We start from the raw sequence: 20238 nt of genomic DNA, 5'->3' as shown, positions 1-20238 counted from the left end.
GCGTATTACATAAACCAATGTTTATGATTTTGGGTTTTCAGGCGATTTTACCGCCTCACTATGGAAATCCTAAGAGATAAACTTAGTTTGAGACCACTTTTGAATTCTGTAAGATTAATTCAGTCAGAGTAGCAAATTTCAGCCTTCTACCACCATTACTTTTGCAGCTTTAAGCAGCCAAAGTTGACCGAAAATGAATTCGCCAAACAAACAATTTTTTACAGGGCTGTAAATCAGAAACTATTAGAGATATTGATCTAATCTTTGGCAGTTTTTCATTATATGGGTAGATGAACACATGCGAATTTTTAAGGGATTCTGAAGGGGTCATCTGGTAAATTTTCCAAAATCGGGATGATTTGACATAGAATGACCATATAGGGAAGTTCACTTTTTAAAATCGAAACTATTACACATGTGGTTTCTTCAAGAGTTAGGAAAAGTTGAGGAATTACATTTTAAGCCCATAATTAATGTTAAACACACTTATCGTAAATAGCGAGTTTAGTTACTAATTTGATTTAGGAAGAAACAAAGCACAAAAGGTTTATGAAAAGCAATATTTAATTCTCCCTTGCACAAAGAGTATTACATCGATTGCACAGAGGACGACAGCCTACATAGGCTACCTCGCACCAGAAAGCTAGTCCAGTGCTGTACTGAAGGTTAAAGTAAACATCCAACAATCGCTAAACTTCAACACACAGTTCCATATCAACACCAACACTCATTCAATACGACTAAAATAGTCGCGATATGCTACTTATCCTTCCTTTCTAAAAAAGGAGGTGTACAATACAATTCTTTTACAGATTTCGTGCTAAGGAACATTTTACACTAATCATACTGCAAGAGATTACTCTTACTACCAGTATGAAGTAAAAACCAGAACATTAAAACTAACACTGTAATACCATAATATTAAAATTAAAACATCAACTATTATAACTGGAATGTCAATATTTAAAGCCAAAAATAACATTAAACTAAAGGAAAAACAATGGACAAGTCTACCGCGATTCTTTACGATTTCCGCATTTCAGGCGCTTTTTGTAGTTGACCTTCGACAGTATACAAAGATTGGACGATAAAATCTTTCCACATTATTTTAAAACATTTTAAATAATCTAAAATGTATGCGAGTAGACTTCACGTATTCTTTAGAACTTAAACTTGATAAAATAAATCAACTGTACAATTTTACTAAACATTTTGAAAGAGATAAAAAACAAAGTACTTAACAAAACCATATAGTCTTACACAAATGTTGCGATAAATAAAATTACTAAATTATAAAACAAACTACTGTAAGTGTAATACTTCAATACTTGTACAAGTTCCGTGATAACTGACGACCACTTTCCACTACTTTGGCACTGGCCTCTTCTCCCACAACTTGATTTTTGGTTCGCGACCTACAAGCTTGGAAGTAAGACACTTCTCCGTGGATCCGAAGAAAAATGAAGACTATGTACTGGGACTTTAAGGAATATAAATACGACTAAGCTGTGTAGCACTTATAACGTACAAGCTACTAGGATAGATCAGTTTCCTAACACTTGATTCTTGTCAATTGGAGACTCTCCAACATCAATAACAGCCAGATAAGCGGCCGAAAATCCCTTAGCGTTAATGGTATCATCCGACCTGAATCTCAATAACAAGCCATCACCAGTAGATGTGAACTCTGGTGGAACCTAACGGAATAAAAACGGTAAATTGTTATATACTATAAAGATGAACAAATTCGATTCCATAGTACGTACTACGTTAATTTTTCGTTTAGACAAAGAAATACTGTCGTTACTACTAAAGGTTATATACGAAAGATACTGATTTCTATTCTTACACTGATGTAAACTTATGATTTTTCAATAAACAAGTTAATATATTTCAGTTTGTAAGTCATTTAGAATATTCGTATATAAAGTTAACTAACTTTATTTCCACAGAAACGACCCAGGTGAGGAGCAGAGTCGTCGTAACCGTCGTACACTTCTACAAAATCGTAACCACAGTCTTGTTCATGTTCGACCTCGAAAGTCAAAAATCTAAGCCTGACACTCGTGCCTTCCTCAGCCTGTATGATCCAGTCACAATCTTCTTTGTTGTCATAGTTCTGATCACCATATTTCGAATGAGAATACAAGTGTTCGACCGACGGCAGCGCCGTTAGACGGCCACCACAGACTAAAAAGAGAATTTGACTAAGATTCTATTGAAAAAAAGAAACTTTACATTTTAACACTTACCTCAGGATGTAGATCCTTATTTTGAGATATACAAGTGTTATGTGAAAGTAAATATGGAGACTTTCCAAGCTGTTACTGTTTAAGTACAATGCAATGTTTATTGTAGTAAGTTATTCATTACAAGTTTTGTTTAATTGCGAACTTAAGGTCTGCAGAACTAAATACATAGAACTACCTTGTTGTCTTACATATTCAATTTAAGAGCTACAGAAATAAGCGTTCCAAGAGAATAAATATGTTTGAATTAGAAGACGAAGATGAGAAGCATTTTTATAGACATGATAGGAATGTTGCTTTCGTTTTGTGTTGATTTAAAGTTCTTACCTGTAGAGTGTGTAGCTTTAAAGCCTTTCCTCTGTACAGAAGCGTCGGATGTAAAAATCATGTACATTCTGTTGGAGGATGCCAAAATCGGATGAGGCACTTTACTACCACAGAAACGGCCCAAGGTCGATGAATCTGTATTTTCCCCATCATAAAGAGCAATATGGTCATAAGTACACTCTTGGTGAGGTTCCAGTTCGAAATCGTCGAATAGCTGAGTGGTTAGAATTAAAATTTTCTAAGCCTATACTTGGGCAATGAAACTTGTACGAAACTGATCAGAGTAATTATAAAAAGATACGATAAAGATTAACCATAATTTTCACTTCGCATACGCCGGAAATCAAGTTTGTGGAAGTATTACATTTTCCACTATTGTATTTCCAATATAGAATACGTTTTATCCTTCAGTTTTTGAAAATGGAAGATAGAACAGAATTTTACAGTTCGCGTAGACAACAAACGTTTGATTTATCAAGCACTAGATTAGGAAACATTTTGCGAAAGTCGTTACTAATCTCGTTCGTTTAACATTTGTGATGAAAATAAGAGTTAAAATTTTAGTATTAAAAGGTTTTTAATGAAGTATGGTGGATTAGCGAGTTAATAGATGGCGCTGCCATCTTTTCACCAAAATTTGGTTTGAATTTCGCGCAAAGCTATTAAAGAGCCATCTATGGTGCCCGCCCCTAATTTAGGTGCAAGACTAGAGAGAAGGCAGTTTGTCACCACGCAACGTCAACTCTTGGGCTACTCTTTCCAACGAATAGTGGAATTGAACGTCACATAATTTCCCCACGGCTGAAAGGGCGAGCATGTTTGGTGCAACGGGGATTCGAACCTGCGACCCTCATATTAGGAGTAGAACGCCTTAACCATTCAGCAACAAAACTAAGTAAACTTTTCAGTAAGATTTATTCTATTTAATCGATCCTAGCATTAAATATTAACAGCCCTATTTCTATAATTTGATAGGCGAGTACTGAAGTTAAGGATAGTCGAGTGTAAATATACTTATTGAAAGCAAATATCGTGGTGAAATTGAATACTTAAGAGTACATTTACATTTTTGAGAAGAGATTTAAAATAGTAATTAATTCTGTTAAACAGGAGCGTATGATGGAAAACACTCTGAAAACCTTTAAAAATATCAATTTTGATAATCTCATGAACAAAATGAAAATGAGTTAATTTTCAAAAGTCACATTAAATGATCCATTGGTTAACAGAGTGAGTTAAAAATTAATGTATTTTAATCTTAATGCGGGAAGTTGGGTCAAGTAGATGTTAAAGCTTTATTTTAGAAGCTTTTATAAAGAAATCATTTGTACCTAGAAATTTAGTGGCTTAAAGTGAAGTACAAATAATTGCAACATCGAATGTGTTTTTATGGTCAGTATGAAGTGGTTTACAACTTAACATTTTACTAAAATTTACCAGTTTAATTCTGTGTCCTGGGGTTGTGGTAAAGAGCCAGGCACATTCTTTTCTGCTGGGGTAATAGTCTGGGTAGTTGGGGCTACTGATCTCACCAACGGGATCAGTGATATGATGGGTGCAACTTCCTAAGGAAATAAATAAATTCAGTTTTCGCAAATGTTTGTACAAGGATTGTAACGCAACTTAAGTAACCAAAAAGACTAAGTTAATTTAATTCATTGAAGTGGGTTAATAAAAGTGTACAGGAAATATTCATTCAAGTATGTACCAGTTTTAAGTACTAAAAACTTGATTTCCAGTATCGGAAAAAATTTACTAGTTTCAATTGTAAGGCAAAATTAAGTTTAAACAGTGATCCAAGAACGACACCTAAAAGATGTTTCTGAATGGGTCAGATGTCTATTAAGATTAGAGAGTTTTACAGTAAATTGAGACACTGAATTTTAGCGAGTATTGTATAAGATAAATTAGATTTACAAAAAATTTCTTAAATAGAATAAATTAAAGTTGATCCATACCTTCTTTACAGTCATGTTTGTTTTCGTGAAGAATGAAGCCATTATGGCAAGCACACATGTAGCTTCCTATTGTGTTCTTACAGATATGTTGACAACCTCCGTTATTTGTGGCACATTCATCTTTATCTAGAAATTATGAAATGGAAACTAATATTTAATACTTCTAGACTACTAGTAGTAAGTCTAAATAAACGAACAAATTTAGAAGATTACCGAATATAAGCGAGAAAATCTGTGCCTAAATATTCTATTTAGGAACAAGATGCGTGTTAAACACCCGCGTCAGCTTTTATACTTATGAAAGTGGTATATAAACCCAAACTCTTTTCTTCAAACGAACCAACAATGAACATTTAGATACAAAATGCTTTGGGAAATAGCAACGTAGCCATAGAAAACACTTGAAAAAACAAATGGTATTATAAGTGCCAGATAACTGGTCAATTTGATTAAAACTAGTTATGAATTAGTAACCGATTTAAAAAAGAAAAAACACGAGTAAGCTTTTACGTCAAGGTACACGTAATGAACTGCGTTATAAATACAGTATTTCTTAATCTAGATCTTTTGATTCAGAAATAACATTACCGTATAATGAGACGATATAAAGGCGATTGTCAAAGATTCTAAAGTCAAAGTTTTGATATAAGTTTAAAGAACCAAAAACTAGATTTATAGTAATAACTTAATGTATAATAAAATTAAAAACATTAGAATAAAAGTACTTATAGATTAGTTTCTAGAAGTGAAATTTAAATGTCATGATCAAAAAGTATGCAAACCTGTAAAAAAGACGGCAGCAAATCCACTTTTTTGGACCGAATTATCAGAGTTAAATTCGATTCGAAGGTTATTCCCTTCCGAAGTGATGATAGGCGGTAAACGAGAACCACAGAAGATTCCGTGTTTTCTAACTTCATTGTCGCCCATCTTGCTCTGAATATCCACGCTGTCATATTCGCAGTCTTGCTGGAATAAGAAAAACGATGAGCAGCCACATTGAGAGCAGGTGTTTTAGAGCAGTATTTGTTAGATTGAGTAGCGTTGTAATATAGCTAGTATGAGAAGTTCAGTGTAGGTGGTTTAATGTTGCAGTATTAATTCTTACAATACAGTCGGTATTCGTATTGTAGGATTACGTATTTAGTTTAGTTGTAGAGTAGTAATTGTGAACTTGTACCGGCTAATGCGAGTGTATATTAAAAGGAATTGTTATAATCATATTGTAATTTAATCTCAGTATTAAAGATCAAATCATTTCTCAAAGTTACTATCTGTTTTATGTTCATGCAAGTACTCGTAAAGTGCGGATTGATCTTTAAAAAAGGAGGTTCATGGAGTCTAATGCAAGGCGTATAGAATGTACATTTTGTTGATGGGTTTTCACATTTGGCATGAATATAAGTTAATGGGAAAATGTTTAATTTCTTTTGCAGTTACCTACAAGAACAACTGTCCTTAAATAACCTATCACAGCTTTCATCCAAGGAAAGGCTACTCCAATAAGTAATTTTTTTATAGATTTAATATATTTAGCACTTACAATTAGAAACTACCATATTAGTAATTTAGAACATTAAGACATTGAGTATAAAGGTAAAGTACAAAAGTGCTAAAAACTTCAACTTGAAACAAAAAGTTAAATATTTGATTACAAAGGGACTCACGTTGTTCCCCTCCAGGTCGAAATGCGTGAAATTCAAAGTGATTCGGAATTGTGGAAGAGCAACAATTTCCCAAACACACTTCTTATTTTGGGGGTAGAGATCAGGGAAGGATGGACTAATAATAGTACCATTCATTGCGTCGATAATACCTCCGCAAGCATCTGCAATTTAAAGTTGATTACGAAATCACTTACAAGAGGAAATAACATTTTTCACCGTCACAAAAGCTTAAAATTTCGTACCACGAAAGAGTTTCTTGAAGAGTTGCCAGTGTTAATTTCAATTTTTCACGAGACTAAAGTTCTATACATTTTATACAAAATCTTACATTGGTGCTAAAATAATTTTATAAATGCCACTTAAAGCATAAACCTCATTTTAACGTTAGTCAAAGATTTTCGAAACTTAACCAACTAGTAAAGTATTGCATCTATACGTTGAAATTTAATTAGGAATAAAGTTAAAAAATAGACTTTAGGAGTGAAATAGTTAATTTTAGCTTTAATTTGTCAAAATTTCATTTATTAAAATCTTAAGTTACGTACTCCAAATGATTAATGAGACAACCATTGTTAAGAAAATAGGTGATTTGTAGTAAAAACTTCCCTATTATTCAGTTAAATAAGTGGGTCGGGTCGAAAGCATTCACGAGTGTCGAAGATGCTTTTTATAAAGCGCTTAGATAATGATTCAAGTAAATGGTACCTTCACATTTCTTTCCATCGGAATGAAGTTCGTAACCAATCTTACATTCGCACCTGAAGCCTCCTAAGGTGTTCACACAGGTGTGTTCGCACCCATGATCCTTACCGGCACATTCATCATATTCTGTTTAAGAAAGAAGTGTATTGAACGATCATAAACACGGAGAGAGTTTGCGAATTAGAGTTACTATAATAATTTTCATTCGACGAAAAGTCGTGATCTAAGTTTAAAGTAGTTTATACTGCATTAAGAATAAACTTGTTACAAACTGGAATAAAAGTAATCAATTTTCAAAGAAATACAAAAATGTCAGAACTAAACTTTCGGACATTACTACGTCTTTATTCTAGAATTTAATTTTTAGAAGGAATGAAATACTGTCAGATCAAAGAAGATTGCAGGATTGGGTTGAAATTTTGCTCAAAACTACACAAGGGTATATGCACTAGCTGTCTCATGCAGAAGTGAGAGATGAGAAAAGGCAGATAAGTCAACACTGCATCGCCAATCCTTAGTCTCTTTAAAGGAATAAGTAGGGGAATTGTCAATACTCGCAGCTGAAAAAACAACCATGCTCCTAATAACGGGGATTCGAACCAGCGGCCCTAACCAGCAGCTCCCAAAACAGGGGAAGGTTTTATAAATGGAAACAAGGCATTTCACTAGTTCTCCAGATAACTTAGGAATGTACAAGTAATGATTAAGTGCAAGTAAATTCCACTTGTATTCTTGTAGTTTAAGAGGTTCTAATAACTAACCTTTGATGAAGTTAGCAGAGAATCCAGCTTTTTCCACAGATCCATCAGAAAAAAACTTGACTAACATTTTGTTCTTTGTTGAACGAACATCCTCAGGGATTTTGTATCCACAGAATTTCCCCAGCAGAGGACTAATAACGTCATGACCATCTCTGATTTCCACGTAATCATAAACACAGTTGTCATGGTTTTCAATCTACTCAAATAAATTTTACCTTAATTGAAGCATTAGGATAATTACCTGATGCATTTATCAATTTCACCAGATTACACTACGTTTAAATACTCTCCAATGAAATAAAAATGTGCAATTAATAAAAATGATACGATGTATTCTACCTCAAACGACTGGAACTGAAGTGCCACCTGGTAGGTTTCTGGTACACTAATTTTCCATATACATTCCTTATTAGGTCTGTAATCTTCTGGGTAATTTGGACTTTGCAAAACTCCCTCTTCCATAATGACGTCACCACCACATATTGCTGAATATATGTACATTAAGTGACTAAACGTTGCTCTTGTAAGTATACAAAATTACAAGTATTTATATAGCTAGTAACAGTATCTGTAAAGATAAGTCCGTATTTTAAGAGATGCAATACGTTGCACAAGTTGCTAGTAGTTCTCTATAGCACTTCAGTTACATTTACTATTAACGAAGCGTAGTAGTTTATTACTAGATAGTGTTCAACTTACCTTCGTACTGTGCCGTGAAGCCTTTATGCTCTTTATGATTGGTTGACGTTTTGAAAGTAACCAACATACGATAACCCGTTGTCATAATTTTATCTGGTGCCTGTCCACTGCCACAGAATCTACCTAAAAATTTATATGGCGAGAAAAAAATCAATGTTCTTTCCAAAAGCTAAATTTATTCGAACTAAAATGTACAGACACCTGCATGCAACTTCAGTCGGCGTTTATAACTACATAAAACGTGGAAAAACTTCAATTATAAACTTGAATTATAAACGTACAAATGAAGATTGAAAACGGTCCCTCAATGTACACTAAATGAAAACCTAGTGTTTTACGCTAGAAGCTCTTTTCTTCACTGACGGGCTGTTATACTCGAGGTCTAAAAAAGTATTTTCGCAAGAGAAATGTCTCATTCAATATTGTGTAACGTGTACCTCAGTTAACGAAATCGTAGTAGCAATAATTGAACGAGTTTTTATAATCTCACTTGGGATTTCTTTTGAGTTTGTTCCAACAGAAGTTGGAGTAGGAAAAAAATGTACACTATGCATCTCATTTAGATGATTTTTATTTACTGTCAGGTCAATTTAAAACTATTGCACACTTGTCTTAACGTGGAAAAGAGCCATGAATGGTTTCCAAAAATTCACGTTTTAAATGCCTTGTCCACAGTTGCATTTTACTCTATAGTAAAAATTTACTACCATCTTACAATGATAATGAAATAACTAATCTCCCTCGCGTTGAAGCTGGTAGTCTAATGCGAGACAAACAAGTGAATACTCATCATAACGGGAATAGAAAAGTTAATTTCAACCTATACTCTGAGAAAACGTGCTTTGGACTTTGCAAGCTTCAGTTAAGTAACTAAGCAACCAGAGGTGACATAGCCAGTAACATTGTTTGGTCAGTTTTCGTGTCAGCTGCATCCAATCACATGGCATCACCCGGGAAACAGTTACAAGCAGGTCGTAGACCTATAGTCATTGATCACAAGTGTTGATGAGACGTAGACTATTGTATTGCCTTCAACAAAAGCAGTGATCAATCGGTCGATCCTAATTTCTTGACGCTCACGCACGAGGCCAGAGCTGTTTGGTAACGATCTGATTAAACCATCTCCTTGCCACAGGGAAACTTTCGGCTTCATTTATTCTTCCCCCCCCTCCCTTCAGTTACGATGTTACTGTGGTTACAGTTCTATGCTATAGAAAGGAAGTATTGAAGATGGAGAAGACGAACTATTGATTGAATAGTTCGCGAAATAGTTAAGAACAGATAATTACCATTGTTAAAAATGTTACGTAATTCAGTGACTACATCTTTAAGAACTTCAACGCGAAAAATTAGTAATATGAAAATTTCTATTGTTTTTCACGAGTACGCTTATAAAAAAGGCACAAAACATGCTTTTCTTTGCAGCTGCATGGTACTCGCGTCTAGTTTGGTGGTTTACAGCTAGGAGGTTTCGGTGAATACACCATGAATACCTAACCGCAATACTTGGAAAGGTAAGAAACTTGCATTTAAAGGAATATTGTATTATGTACCAACAATAAAGTAACGAGTTATGCACAAGTTATACTGCACCAAGAAAACTACCGAAACATTAAGCTCATTTGCTGTAAAAGCAAGTAATGTGAATTAACAGTCAAGAAACTAAACAGACTACGAAATTCAGTTTGGAATGAAGTGGCAGGTTAGTCCAGGTTCAAGTTTTCCCAAGACTTGTTGGATAATTACATTCGATAGGGTATCCAAATAAAAATATGCATTTGAACTCGTCATTCTGAAGTTAATTTGCAACAAATTAAAAACTTATTCTACAGGTCACTTTTGAAATAATTTAACTTTATTAGAAACCCTGACAGTTATTGGGGAAGGGGTAGAAAGGAGTTTAATATTTATCAATTTAAGCTGCGACTTAACATTAAATACGTGAAAACTTGTATACAAGTGTTAAAAGATAACTTGTGATCAAGGTTTTCGCGACCTTAACAATTAACTTAACTTATCCTCAAGTGATAGACATTTAATTCTGTTGGCTTTCGAGTACATGTTTAAGAAATAAATCCACTGTTCCAGCTGGCTTTGATCGGAAGTGGGCGTCAAATCAAGTTATTCCTAGACTCCCCTTGTTTACATCAGTACCGGGTAAATACATCTCATGTAAAGCCTTTCCTTTAAATGGAGGACTGTTTATAGCATCTTATCGACTCGTACATAAGAAAAAATCTCGTATCAACTGCCAAGGACGTGTTACCGGGTCGTGTACATTACTGATAACGTTTACATCTAGGGCGTACGTTTAATAAACAAGAAATGGAAGTTGATAGTGTTAAAGAAGCATTCAGGTTTTTCCAAAACCAAGAACAAGATATTGATAGGGGTGGATATAGGAACAGAGGTTAGACTAACTCGTGATACATCTTTACACGATGTTAGTATTACTTCATGGAAGAGAGGTATTCGTGATCAAAATACAAGAGTCTCGCTTCACATGTTTAAAAGATAGATTTGATCAGTAAATATTTAAGTGTAAAAAGGTAAATTCTAAGTTACAACTCATTGAATGGAAGATTTGTCTCCTAGCAACACAGGTTTAGAAGTTATGATGTTCGGGCTTAGAAAATGGTTCCAAAATAGTTCATGATGACTGACGAGAAATTAGCTTAAAGTAAAAATTTATTTTAAAGACAGCTGGTATGAGTGTTAAACTTGTGTATAGCACAACATTTTGGTCTTTTCAGGTCATCTTCAGATTAAGAAAGTTTACAAATTATTAACCTGAAGATGACCTAAGGTCTAAACGTTCTAGTTTCAAAATTCGGAAATTGATTTTAGTGCGTATTTTAGAGGAAAATACTGATCTTAACTACGAATAGCATACTTACTGGAACGATACCGCAGTAAATCTAAATGTCAAAGTAATTATAGCCATAAACTTAAAACACTGCTTTGCAACATAAATATTTGTAATTAATACGGATCATAGGTAGTTTGCTGTAGATTTAATAAATGCGGCCATCTAAAACGTCACGTGAAAGAAAAAATGTAAAGGCTTTAAAAATGAACAAAAGATAGCGTAGAGTAAAGGAGACGAAAATATTACCATAGACATGTTAAGGAACTTTACCTAAAAGTGGAGATTTGTACCAATACCCGTCTCTTACTTCTAAATAATCGGTTTCACAGTCTTCGCTTTCAAAAATATCCAAGTCAAAAATTTTCAGCACAATTTTTTCCCCATGAGTTGCTGTAATCCTCCATTCGCATTGCTCGCCCTCTGGTGGTGGGGGAAAATCGATGTATTTTGGCGAGGATATAGAACCGTTGGGATGTTGCAAGGTTTTTCCACAAACTGCAGAGATTATAAAAGTATATATTCGACATAACGTCATCCAGCTCATACTTAGTTGTTACACAAAAATGGTTATTCATGAAAAGTTTGTTTTAGTAGAGTAAATTCTATTCTATTGGTCGCGAGCACAATTATATTCAAATGCGATAAACATTAAGAGCGATTCCCTTGTTATACTTACTTGGACACTTGTACAACATGTTGGTTTGAGCGATATCTCCTCTACTTAAGCGAAGTCTCTGACCAATTTCTGGTCTTTGGTTACTCATTCTGTCTTCCTTCGGCAATATTGTATCTAGGTTAGTGCTTTTAGAGAAGGTGTTTCTGGCGTAGTGCATGATACTGTTGTAGTCGTACGGCAATCCCAGGGAGTTTACCTCTTCGCCAGAAAGTTTATCGAAATTATACTGCTGACCTGCAAAGTTAAGCAGTGAAATGAAGATAAATTTTAAATGTTACGAATACTTATCTTACAATTTGTAAGAAAGATGAATTATGTTTCTCACAGTACACTTGTGTATTTCTAAGGTTATGATTGAAACTGAAAGAAAAATGTAATATTAACCTCATCTGCTACTTTCACTGGCAAAGGCTTTTTGTCCAATACAATAACAGTGCACAACAATTTTGAAAAGTTTTTGTCGATTGTGACAGGTACCTGGTGGGTATGCACAAATAGTTTTAGTTTTGCTTCAACACGTAGGAACTCGGAAATAGACAATTGACTGTTTACCGGCAATAACGCATTTAATTGCGTTTATGTTTCTAATATGCTATTAAATTCAACATAATTAAAAGTGTTTTGCTCCTGATTTTCGTTTGTATTCAACGTCCGGTGCATCATGTTGCAGTGTCCAACAGTAATCAGCAAGCATTGACGGATTCCAGTTGCCCTGATAGTTTTTCCCATTGTAGCAATGTCCTGGTGAAACTGAAGATTTCGATGAAACGGTACGTGATGGGCAATTTTGGATGTGATCTTCGTGATCTACAGCCAAATATCTAAGGAACACTCAGTGTTCAAAAAGCAAATATTTCGTTGTGCACTGTAATTCAACCAAGCTAGGATACAACTTTTGGTTCAAGTGCCATTTTATAATAAATTGCATAATATGAATTACATAATGCAAGTTAAACAGTTGTCATTTACAAGGATTTTCGCAAAGATCAAAAAGTTTTAAGCCATGTATTTTACATACTAAAACAGTTAAAGGAAAAAAACATACCACACAAGAAATTTGGCCCTAAAGATACTTTTTAAACATTAATGATAAACCTTTTTAGGCTATGCAAGTCTAAAGTAGAAACTTTAGTTTGGGTAATTATTCATAGCGGCAATTCGAAGGCTGTGCAAGCAAGCCCATTATCGATATGCGATAGATTTAAGTTGATTTGAAAAAACGAGTGCATCGTTTAAATTTCATTAAGTGAAAATTCTTTCATTACAGCAGGGTTAGTTTAGTTTCGCGTTGAGAACTAGACTATTTTAGTTAACTGCGTTGTCAATAGAGTTTCCTTAAATTTCTCTCAAAGCTACAAGAGGGCTATCTGCGCTAGCCGTACCTAATTTAGCAGTAAGACTAGAGGGAAGGCAGCTAGTCATTACCACCCACCGTCAACTCTTACCAACAAATAATGTGATTAACCGTCACGTAGCACCGTCACAACTGAAAGGGCGAGCATGTATAGTGCTACGGGGATTCGAACCCGCGACCCTCAGATTACGAGTCGAACGCCTTAACCCACCTAGTCATCTAGTCATGCCGGACGTCAGTAAAATTAGCTAGCAAAATGTGTTTATGTACTAAATTAAGGGAGTAACGTTGAGAAATATACATTATCTAAAAACAAATTAAACTAAATTGAAGGTTAAGTTAAAAGTTAAGCTAGCTGCTGTGCATTTCAATACAAATCTACAACAAGAACTGCTAATCTGCCCCATGAAATAGGATAACTAGGAGTTAAAAACACAACGACCGAGTATGTTTTAGATTCAGTTGTTTGGTTATTGGCCTTAAGTTTATTTTATAAAGTCATGCCAGTTGGGATTGTACCTTAATTTAATCGAACTAAAAATAGGAATTATACGGAAAAAATCCAGAAGCGCTAAAATTATACTGAAAACGTCTGTAGGATTAATAGATAAATTCACTGAAGTGAGTTTCCACAAGGTGGACATGCGTCATCTTAATCTGGTGATTTAGTTTAAATGAAAAAATTTAGAAAGGAAACAAATGAAATAGATAAATGTGCAATTTACCGATAGTCAAGTCTTCCACAATATTTAAAAATTAAAATGTTGTTGACTTTTGGATGTATAAACAAAAGCTATACCTGTGCATAGTAAGGCCTCTAAAATTAGTTTCCTCAGGCCTTAACTATTTGTAGTTTCTAATAGATCATTTTAATAAACGGTTATCGCCGACAAGAATTAAACATCTGCTTTTGTCACACTTTCTTACACTTGTTTAACTCCCGGCATGGTATACTTAAAGTATACTAGTACCGAATATTACAGTTAAGTGTCAGCGTTAAGCCTACTGTTCTCGTTCGAAAATAAACTGAAGCGTTAAAGTTCTTACGAGGGTTGTTGGGGTAAATTCCACACTCGTCAAACAATATTCTATTAGTAATCTAAAAAGAAATTAGTAGCATTTGGTTACAGTAAATTAATTCTAAATTTCACCCTGTGGTATTTTGTTCAAGTCCTTGACGTCATTGCAGGTATAATTGCATCTTTATTATTAACGTACACATTGTAAAGTTCACACTGAACTTCAGTTTAGCTTAACTTCACAATATCGGGCTTAATCCAATATATGCAATTGGATATTGCTTGACATTTTAATACAAAGCGATTTTCAAAGCAGCAGATATGAATCAATCTTTATTCGCTTGTTTTCAAAGCAAGTAACATTATATTTCACATTAGCATGATCATCGAATTTTAAAAAAGGCCAAAATATAGCTATAAATGCTGCTATACCGCTATAAACATTAAGAATCTGCACATTGCCCGTTTGTAGGAGGGGTGCTAGAATACATTTATTCTAGATGTGACATTTTTGTGGTTAAATAAACTAAACGTATTTGTTTTTATATTTAAAAACAATGTCTTTAACTTCGTCCCTAGAATTATGCTCAGATTAGTAGTACATCTACTGCCCAGAGTAAGCGCAGAAGGAAACATCGAATTGTCTTACCTTCTTGCCAGCTGCTTACACTTTAAAGTAAATCCAGAGTTCATTTTCAAACATCAGTAGATTTCAAACTTTAAATTTTAAAACGTTACAATCGATATTAGATTGTGCTTAACAAAGCAAATTTCGGGTTTAGATTAATGAAAATCTGCCATCAGTAATGGAATATGTTTTAAACTTAAGTTGTAATACGCTTGCCTTACTATTACTGAAAGATAGTCGCTAGAACTTACGAAACTTAAGACACTTTCTCTAAAAATTCTTACCATTCATAATGTTTTCTGTAATAATTACGACATGCTGATCTCTGTCGGGTCTCGTGTGCTCGTGCCAAAATCCCACTACATGGCCAAGCTCGTGCACTATTATTCCAAACTTGTCACAGTTTTTTCCAATAGATATAGCTTGTGGTCCATTGCCTCGCTTCCCAACAAAGGAACAACACCTAACAATAAAAGTGTTAACTATATAGAGTGACAAGTCTTCCCCATCCCCCCCCCTCTTCAAATAACGAGTACTTTTAACTTTTTATACGTTGTTAAATGGGTAGGTTATAACAGACATAGCTCTTAAAAAAAATAAGAGTCAGTCTTTACGTTACAGAAATATGAAGTTTCGCAGAAACTAAATTGGAAGTTATTTTCAGTTTAATTTTACTAGTCGTTTTGATAGCAGGCAATGCATTCAGACTCGTCTGTTCAAGCGAGTCAGTGGTACTGACAGTCATATTTTAAACAGTTTTGATAAAAAAAGATAAGCCACATTAACTATATATTACCATGATCCTCGAACATTTTCGGTTTATAAATTTATGGTAGTAAGACAAAATTACGTATTTCTTATGACTATTCCGATAGCTTTAATATATTTTCCGCCTTCTCCAATATGCTATAGTAACCTATGCCTGGCACATTTTAGTAAAAAAATTAGTTACTCACCCACATGGCCTCTCTGTAAAGACAATGTAATTCGGATGTTCGGAAGTTTTTTCTACAAATTTTATACAAGTGTAGTTCTCCCAATGGCGCATGGCTTGTTTGAACAAGGCTCTGTGGTCGCCTGCGAAGAAAGTCTAATTAGTCTACGAATTAAAAGTATAAAAAGGTAGAAATGGCAGTGAAAGCTTAACCACAAGGTGTAAGCACTATAATAATTACAAAAAAGGAAGTTTTAAACACTTTCTAAAAAGATGCAATTCATTATTTATGCAAGTGGATAATAGGATTTATAAAATCACTAGTTTTTGAATAGATCGGCAGATGAGAACGATTTATGCTGTATAATTCCTTAAAAGTTAAATTCTTAAATATACAACAAAACATTCCGACATACATTCTATACAATACCACCCATTTCTATATTGCATGTAAGCCAGTTTTTCCGCATGGTACCCCCCCTATTCAGGGAATTGTATTGTTTTAAAATAAGCATCTTTTTAAATAATTTTGACAATGAATTGAAAAACAAACTCGGGCTAGGGAATTGTAGACAAACGTGACTTACCACTAAAATTGGACTCTATTTCATAAGGAATTACAGCATAATCCCACAATCGCTCTGGACGAGCAGTTGCTGCTCTTTCGGATCGACGAAGGGATCCGAGATTCCTTCGGCACTGTCGAGTTCGAAAGAAGCGGCGCCGATTTTTTCGGCGTCTGTTGGGGAAGGATCAACACATCATTCAAATTTCAGGATGTTTTGCAACTAGTACTAAAACTAAACTAATATTTCAAACATTAGTATATAGTAAACCACAAAACAATGCTTTCCGAAATATGATCATTTAAAAAATATTGTGGGCTCAAAATTTGTGACGTGCTGAGTGTAAGTAAAGAAATACATCGCTTGAAAAGATTTATTTGATTCTCTAGTTTATGATGTTTCGAAATTTGCCATTTCTGATGGATGTTTTGCACTTTAGTTTACTAACCTTATGTAGAACTCTGCCAGGCCTAGTTCATATTTTGAGTAAAAGATTATGTTACCAACAGCTGAATGTGGCAAACAAACGAGACATGATTCTAAATTTGAACCGTTTGCTATTATAGGGCTAAGAGTTATGAATTATTCCGATTGGAGTTTATATCGACTATTTGGACGTTGTGTAATTATAGAAAGACTTCCCCAGGTGGCGCAATTTTGAATTTTGAAAAAGCTTCACTTGTGATAAGGTGCTTGTACTAAAAATGCGATATGCGGGAAACGGTGAAAAGCTTTCTTAAAGTAGTGGAGTACTGTCGATTCAGTGTTCGTTCAGTGGAATATACAAATTACTTTTTCGCATTTTAAAATGGAGAATTATTTAATGTTAATGACCAACGATATGAAATTGGACACTGAAAAGCGAATGAAATAGTGTAACGAAAATGCTAAATATTAAGTAATTTATATGTTTAACAAAACAAATTTCGGATTGAGGGTTAATTTCTGATGGATAGGCCTAAATTAATAGATAACTTTAACAAGGTTGATTATTTGGTGTTAGGAAGTTGTGCTCTTCCACGGAAACGACGACAGATATGTTTATACTTTTACAGATTGTCAATAGGTAGAAGATTGTCAGTATAAATGTAAAATTGAAAACTTCACTCCAAGATTGTAACAGTTTTTATCCACCTAATAAGGAATTAAGAATCTTTCCAGCATGGCCTGATGTTCACTGAAAAAAAAACAACAACATGTTGCTACTATAGAAAAGTAGAACAAAAACGATATAAATAAGCAGAAATACCCAATATTGAGAGCTAAAGTCGAGTTTCGCATGAACTCGACCTACCTATTTTCAGATTCTCCAAACTTGAGGCTTTATTGCTCCAGATGTGAAGACTCTCGGGCATGAAGTTTTCGTTTAAGTTAGTTTAAAGTTATATGCGTACATGCATGAGATTAAGCTGAAATACAAGAAACCGGAGGCATTTCTTGTTTTAAAGAGTTTATGGATTTCTATACATTATGCATTAAGCCTAGCAGCTTTGGTTCAGAGAGATACTTGATATTTATAAAAAACTACAGTAGGCCCTAAAACTAAAGTAAATCTTTCTGAAATCAAGATCAATAAGCTGTTGAAACTGAAAACGTGAAAGGGGAGGATTATTACAATCGGTTTAGCATTGAAAAACAGAAAAACTAACTAAACAGCACACATTTACCCGATCTGGCTTCATAAAAGATGAATAAGGCTTCAATATTTCGTGGCCTTACGACGTTCAATTCCCTATCGAGTATATACAAGTTTGGTGCGTGGCTTAGCACTGTTTTAGTTAGAGCAAATATAGCCAGCCTCCTCGAAAGGTTTCATGACAATATTTATAGTAATGTTGAATATTACAAAACTGTTCTTCGAGAATTATGTTAAACACTTAAAGTTCGAAGTAAGCAAGGATTAGCGACAAACGCTGAAGACTTAATGTGCTTAAAAATTCATTTTGATGAAGTAATATGATGAAGTAATATTTACCAATTTTTAAACAAACGCAAAGAAATTAGATGAACGAATGCTCGTAAAAAGCTGTTGAATTAAAAATTAAGTTAATTATGTACGAAGTTTCAGAAGTTACGTAAGAGCGAGTTTTAATTACATACGACTCTTATGTAACCGAAAATTAGCACGTGACATCGAAATATAAAACTAGACATACGATCCATGTATAATTGTTTGTACCAAGTCAAACTAATATTGAACAGGACATACACTTTCATTGCTTTAAAGGAAAAACTTTATAACTAGTTACGTAAAATCAAAAGCTTAAATCTTGGTGCGAGTTTAGTTTGTATTTATACATTGTATTGGGATGTTAATAAACTAGCGAATTTATGTTCCAAATAACAAGTTAATAAAAGCAAGAATAAAAGGAATTTGAGTTTCTCCAGCAGTTTGTTATAGACCTAACAGAAAACATTAAAAGTTAGTGTTAAGAAAGTTCGATTTTATTAGTCTTAAAAAAAAAAAAGCCAGTCAGCCAATACTCTTCCTGGCGTTGATATCCATTAAGGAAGAAATAGATAAAGCTTTTAGACTAATAGTAAATGTACCCGTCTAATCAGCTCTGTGGTAAGTTAGGGGATGGAACTAATCAATAGAGCTTTATCACTACCGACAGCCTTCGTGTACCTTCAGGAAGTATAAATTTCCTGCTCCACCCGACGTTCCATTCGCTACGACAGTTGCCTTAATAATAAGTACTGAATGGAATGTACGGATACGTAGCAAATCAACTAGACTGGGTCAGCATTATCAAGATATCTGAGAGGAAGCACGAATTTCATCGTCAGTGAAAAAAGTGAATTAGGTTAACGATAGCAACTGCACCTTCACACAATAATTGTGAAAGATTAGTATTGCACATTACACCTTTGTAGGTATAAGATATTTGAGAAAATTCATACGAAACAAATGAATGTCAGTTTAATACATAATAAAAATTAAACCAGTCTGGACGATTTGACGAGTTCTTAGTTTCGTCCTTTTGGCGCAATCCAGATGTTCACATTACTGTATTAACAAATTAATGAAATCAAGACTAGTCAAATTGAATTTTAGAACCTTCGGAGATTGTCATTCCGTTGACGACGACCACGAGAAATACTATGTCTTCGCAGGGTTCGACAGGGTTCTTGGACAGACAGAAGATCCGTGGACGGCGAAGTCTCCAAGTCATGTAAAGCGACATCAGCTCCCCCTTCTTTATGGGGATCTTTACCATTTTCTTCTTTTTGCTGCTGTAAAAGTTCCTGGTCATAAACTTCGTTTTCAAACCTACCTAGTGCGATATCGGCCACAAACTCGTCTGATAAAAACAAAAGAAAATTAGGACCTAAAAGTATAGTAGTTAAATAATTTAACAAAAAATGATTTTCATAAAAAGTTGTGTACAGCAAAGAAAGTGAAGCTAAAAATACGGATGGTTAATTAAATTGTTACATAATAAGCACTACTTATAGCAAACAAGTTGATTTTAAAATATTCAAGTGGGATTTAAATTTCAATTAGAATTGAAAACCTCCAAAAAAGCTTAAATATTCAACGGATCGGAAGTGCCGTTTAATCCCATCCATTTAGTTTTTCATGGGTGGCAGTCTTACACCCTCTCAAACCGCACAGGAAAAATCCATTAACTATAACTAATAAAACTTATGAAAACTAATTTGATAATGTTTCCTACAGAACTACACGACACTCAAAAGGATTTAGGTTCGAAACATCACTTTGTATTAAAGTTTAGATTTTCTTACCATTGCAATACACAATGTTTAGCGATTAGAAGAGTCTGGTCAATTTTTCATATTTAACATGCATGTAGGTGTTGGCTCA

At 34.2% G+C, this 20238-nt stretch overlaps 1 protein-coding gene across 3 annotated transcripts in view; it reads right to left on the bottom strand.

Moving 5' to 3' along the window:
• Window positions 1-546: 546 nt before the first annotated feature.
• LOC143229479 (tolloid-like protein 1) overlaps window positions 547-20238 on the bottom strand; it is a 32092-nt gene continuing 12400 nt past the window's right edge. For all 3 annotated transcript variants that reach the window (XM_076461850.1, XM_076461851.1, XM_076461852.1), the window contains exons 3-19: window positions 19471-19714; window positions 16431-16582; window positions 15866-15986; window positions 15194-15372; window positions 11909-12142; window positions 11503-11727; window positions 8364-8486; window positions 8004-8149; window positions 7665-7860; window positions 6907-7029; window positions 6202-6362; window positions 5317-5503; window positions 4535-4660; window positions 4014-4141; window positions 2577-2790; window positions 1940-2190; window positions 547-1697 (exon numbers count right to left, since the gene is read on the bottom strand). In XM_076461850.1, coding sequence (XP_076317965.1) covers window positions 1545-1697; window positions 1940-2190; window positions 2577-2790; window positions 4014-4141; window positions 4535-4660; window positions 5317-5503; window positions 6202-6362; window positions 6907-7029; window positions 7665-7860; window positions 8004-8149; window positions 8364-8486; window positions 11503-11727; window positions 11909-12142; window positions 15194-15372; window positions 15866-15986; window positions 16431-16582; window positions 19471-19714 — 2963 coding nt within the window. In that variant the 3' untranslated portion in view covers window positions 547-1544. The remainder of the gene's footprint in view (window positions 1698-1939; window positions 2191-2576; window positions 2791-4013; window positions 4142-4534; window positions 4661-5316; window positions 5504-6201; window positions 6363-6906; window positions 7030-7664; window positions 7861-8003; window positions 8150-8363; window positions 8487-11502; window positions 11728-11908; window positions 12143-15193; window positions 15373-15865; window positions 15987-16430; window positions 16583-19470; window positions 19715-20238) is intronic.

This window comes from Tachypleus tridentatus, chromosome 10, assembly GCF_004210375.1.
Source record: "Tachypleus tridentatus isolate NWPU-2018 chromosome 10, ASM421037v1, whole genome shotgun sequence".
Lineage (NCBI taxonomy): Eukaryota > Metazoa > Arthropoda > Merostomata > Xiphosura > Limulidae > Tachypleus > Tachypleus tridentatus.
Note: the sequence above shows the minus strand (reverse complement) of the source record. Positions and strands in the feature narration are given on the sequence as shown.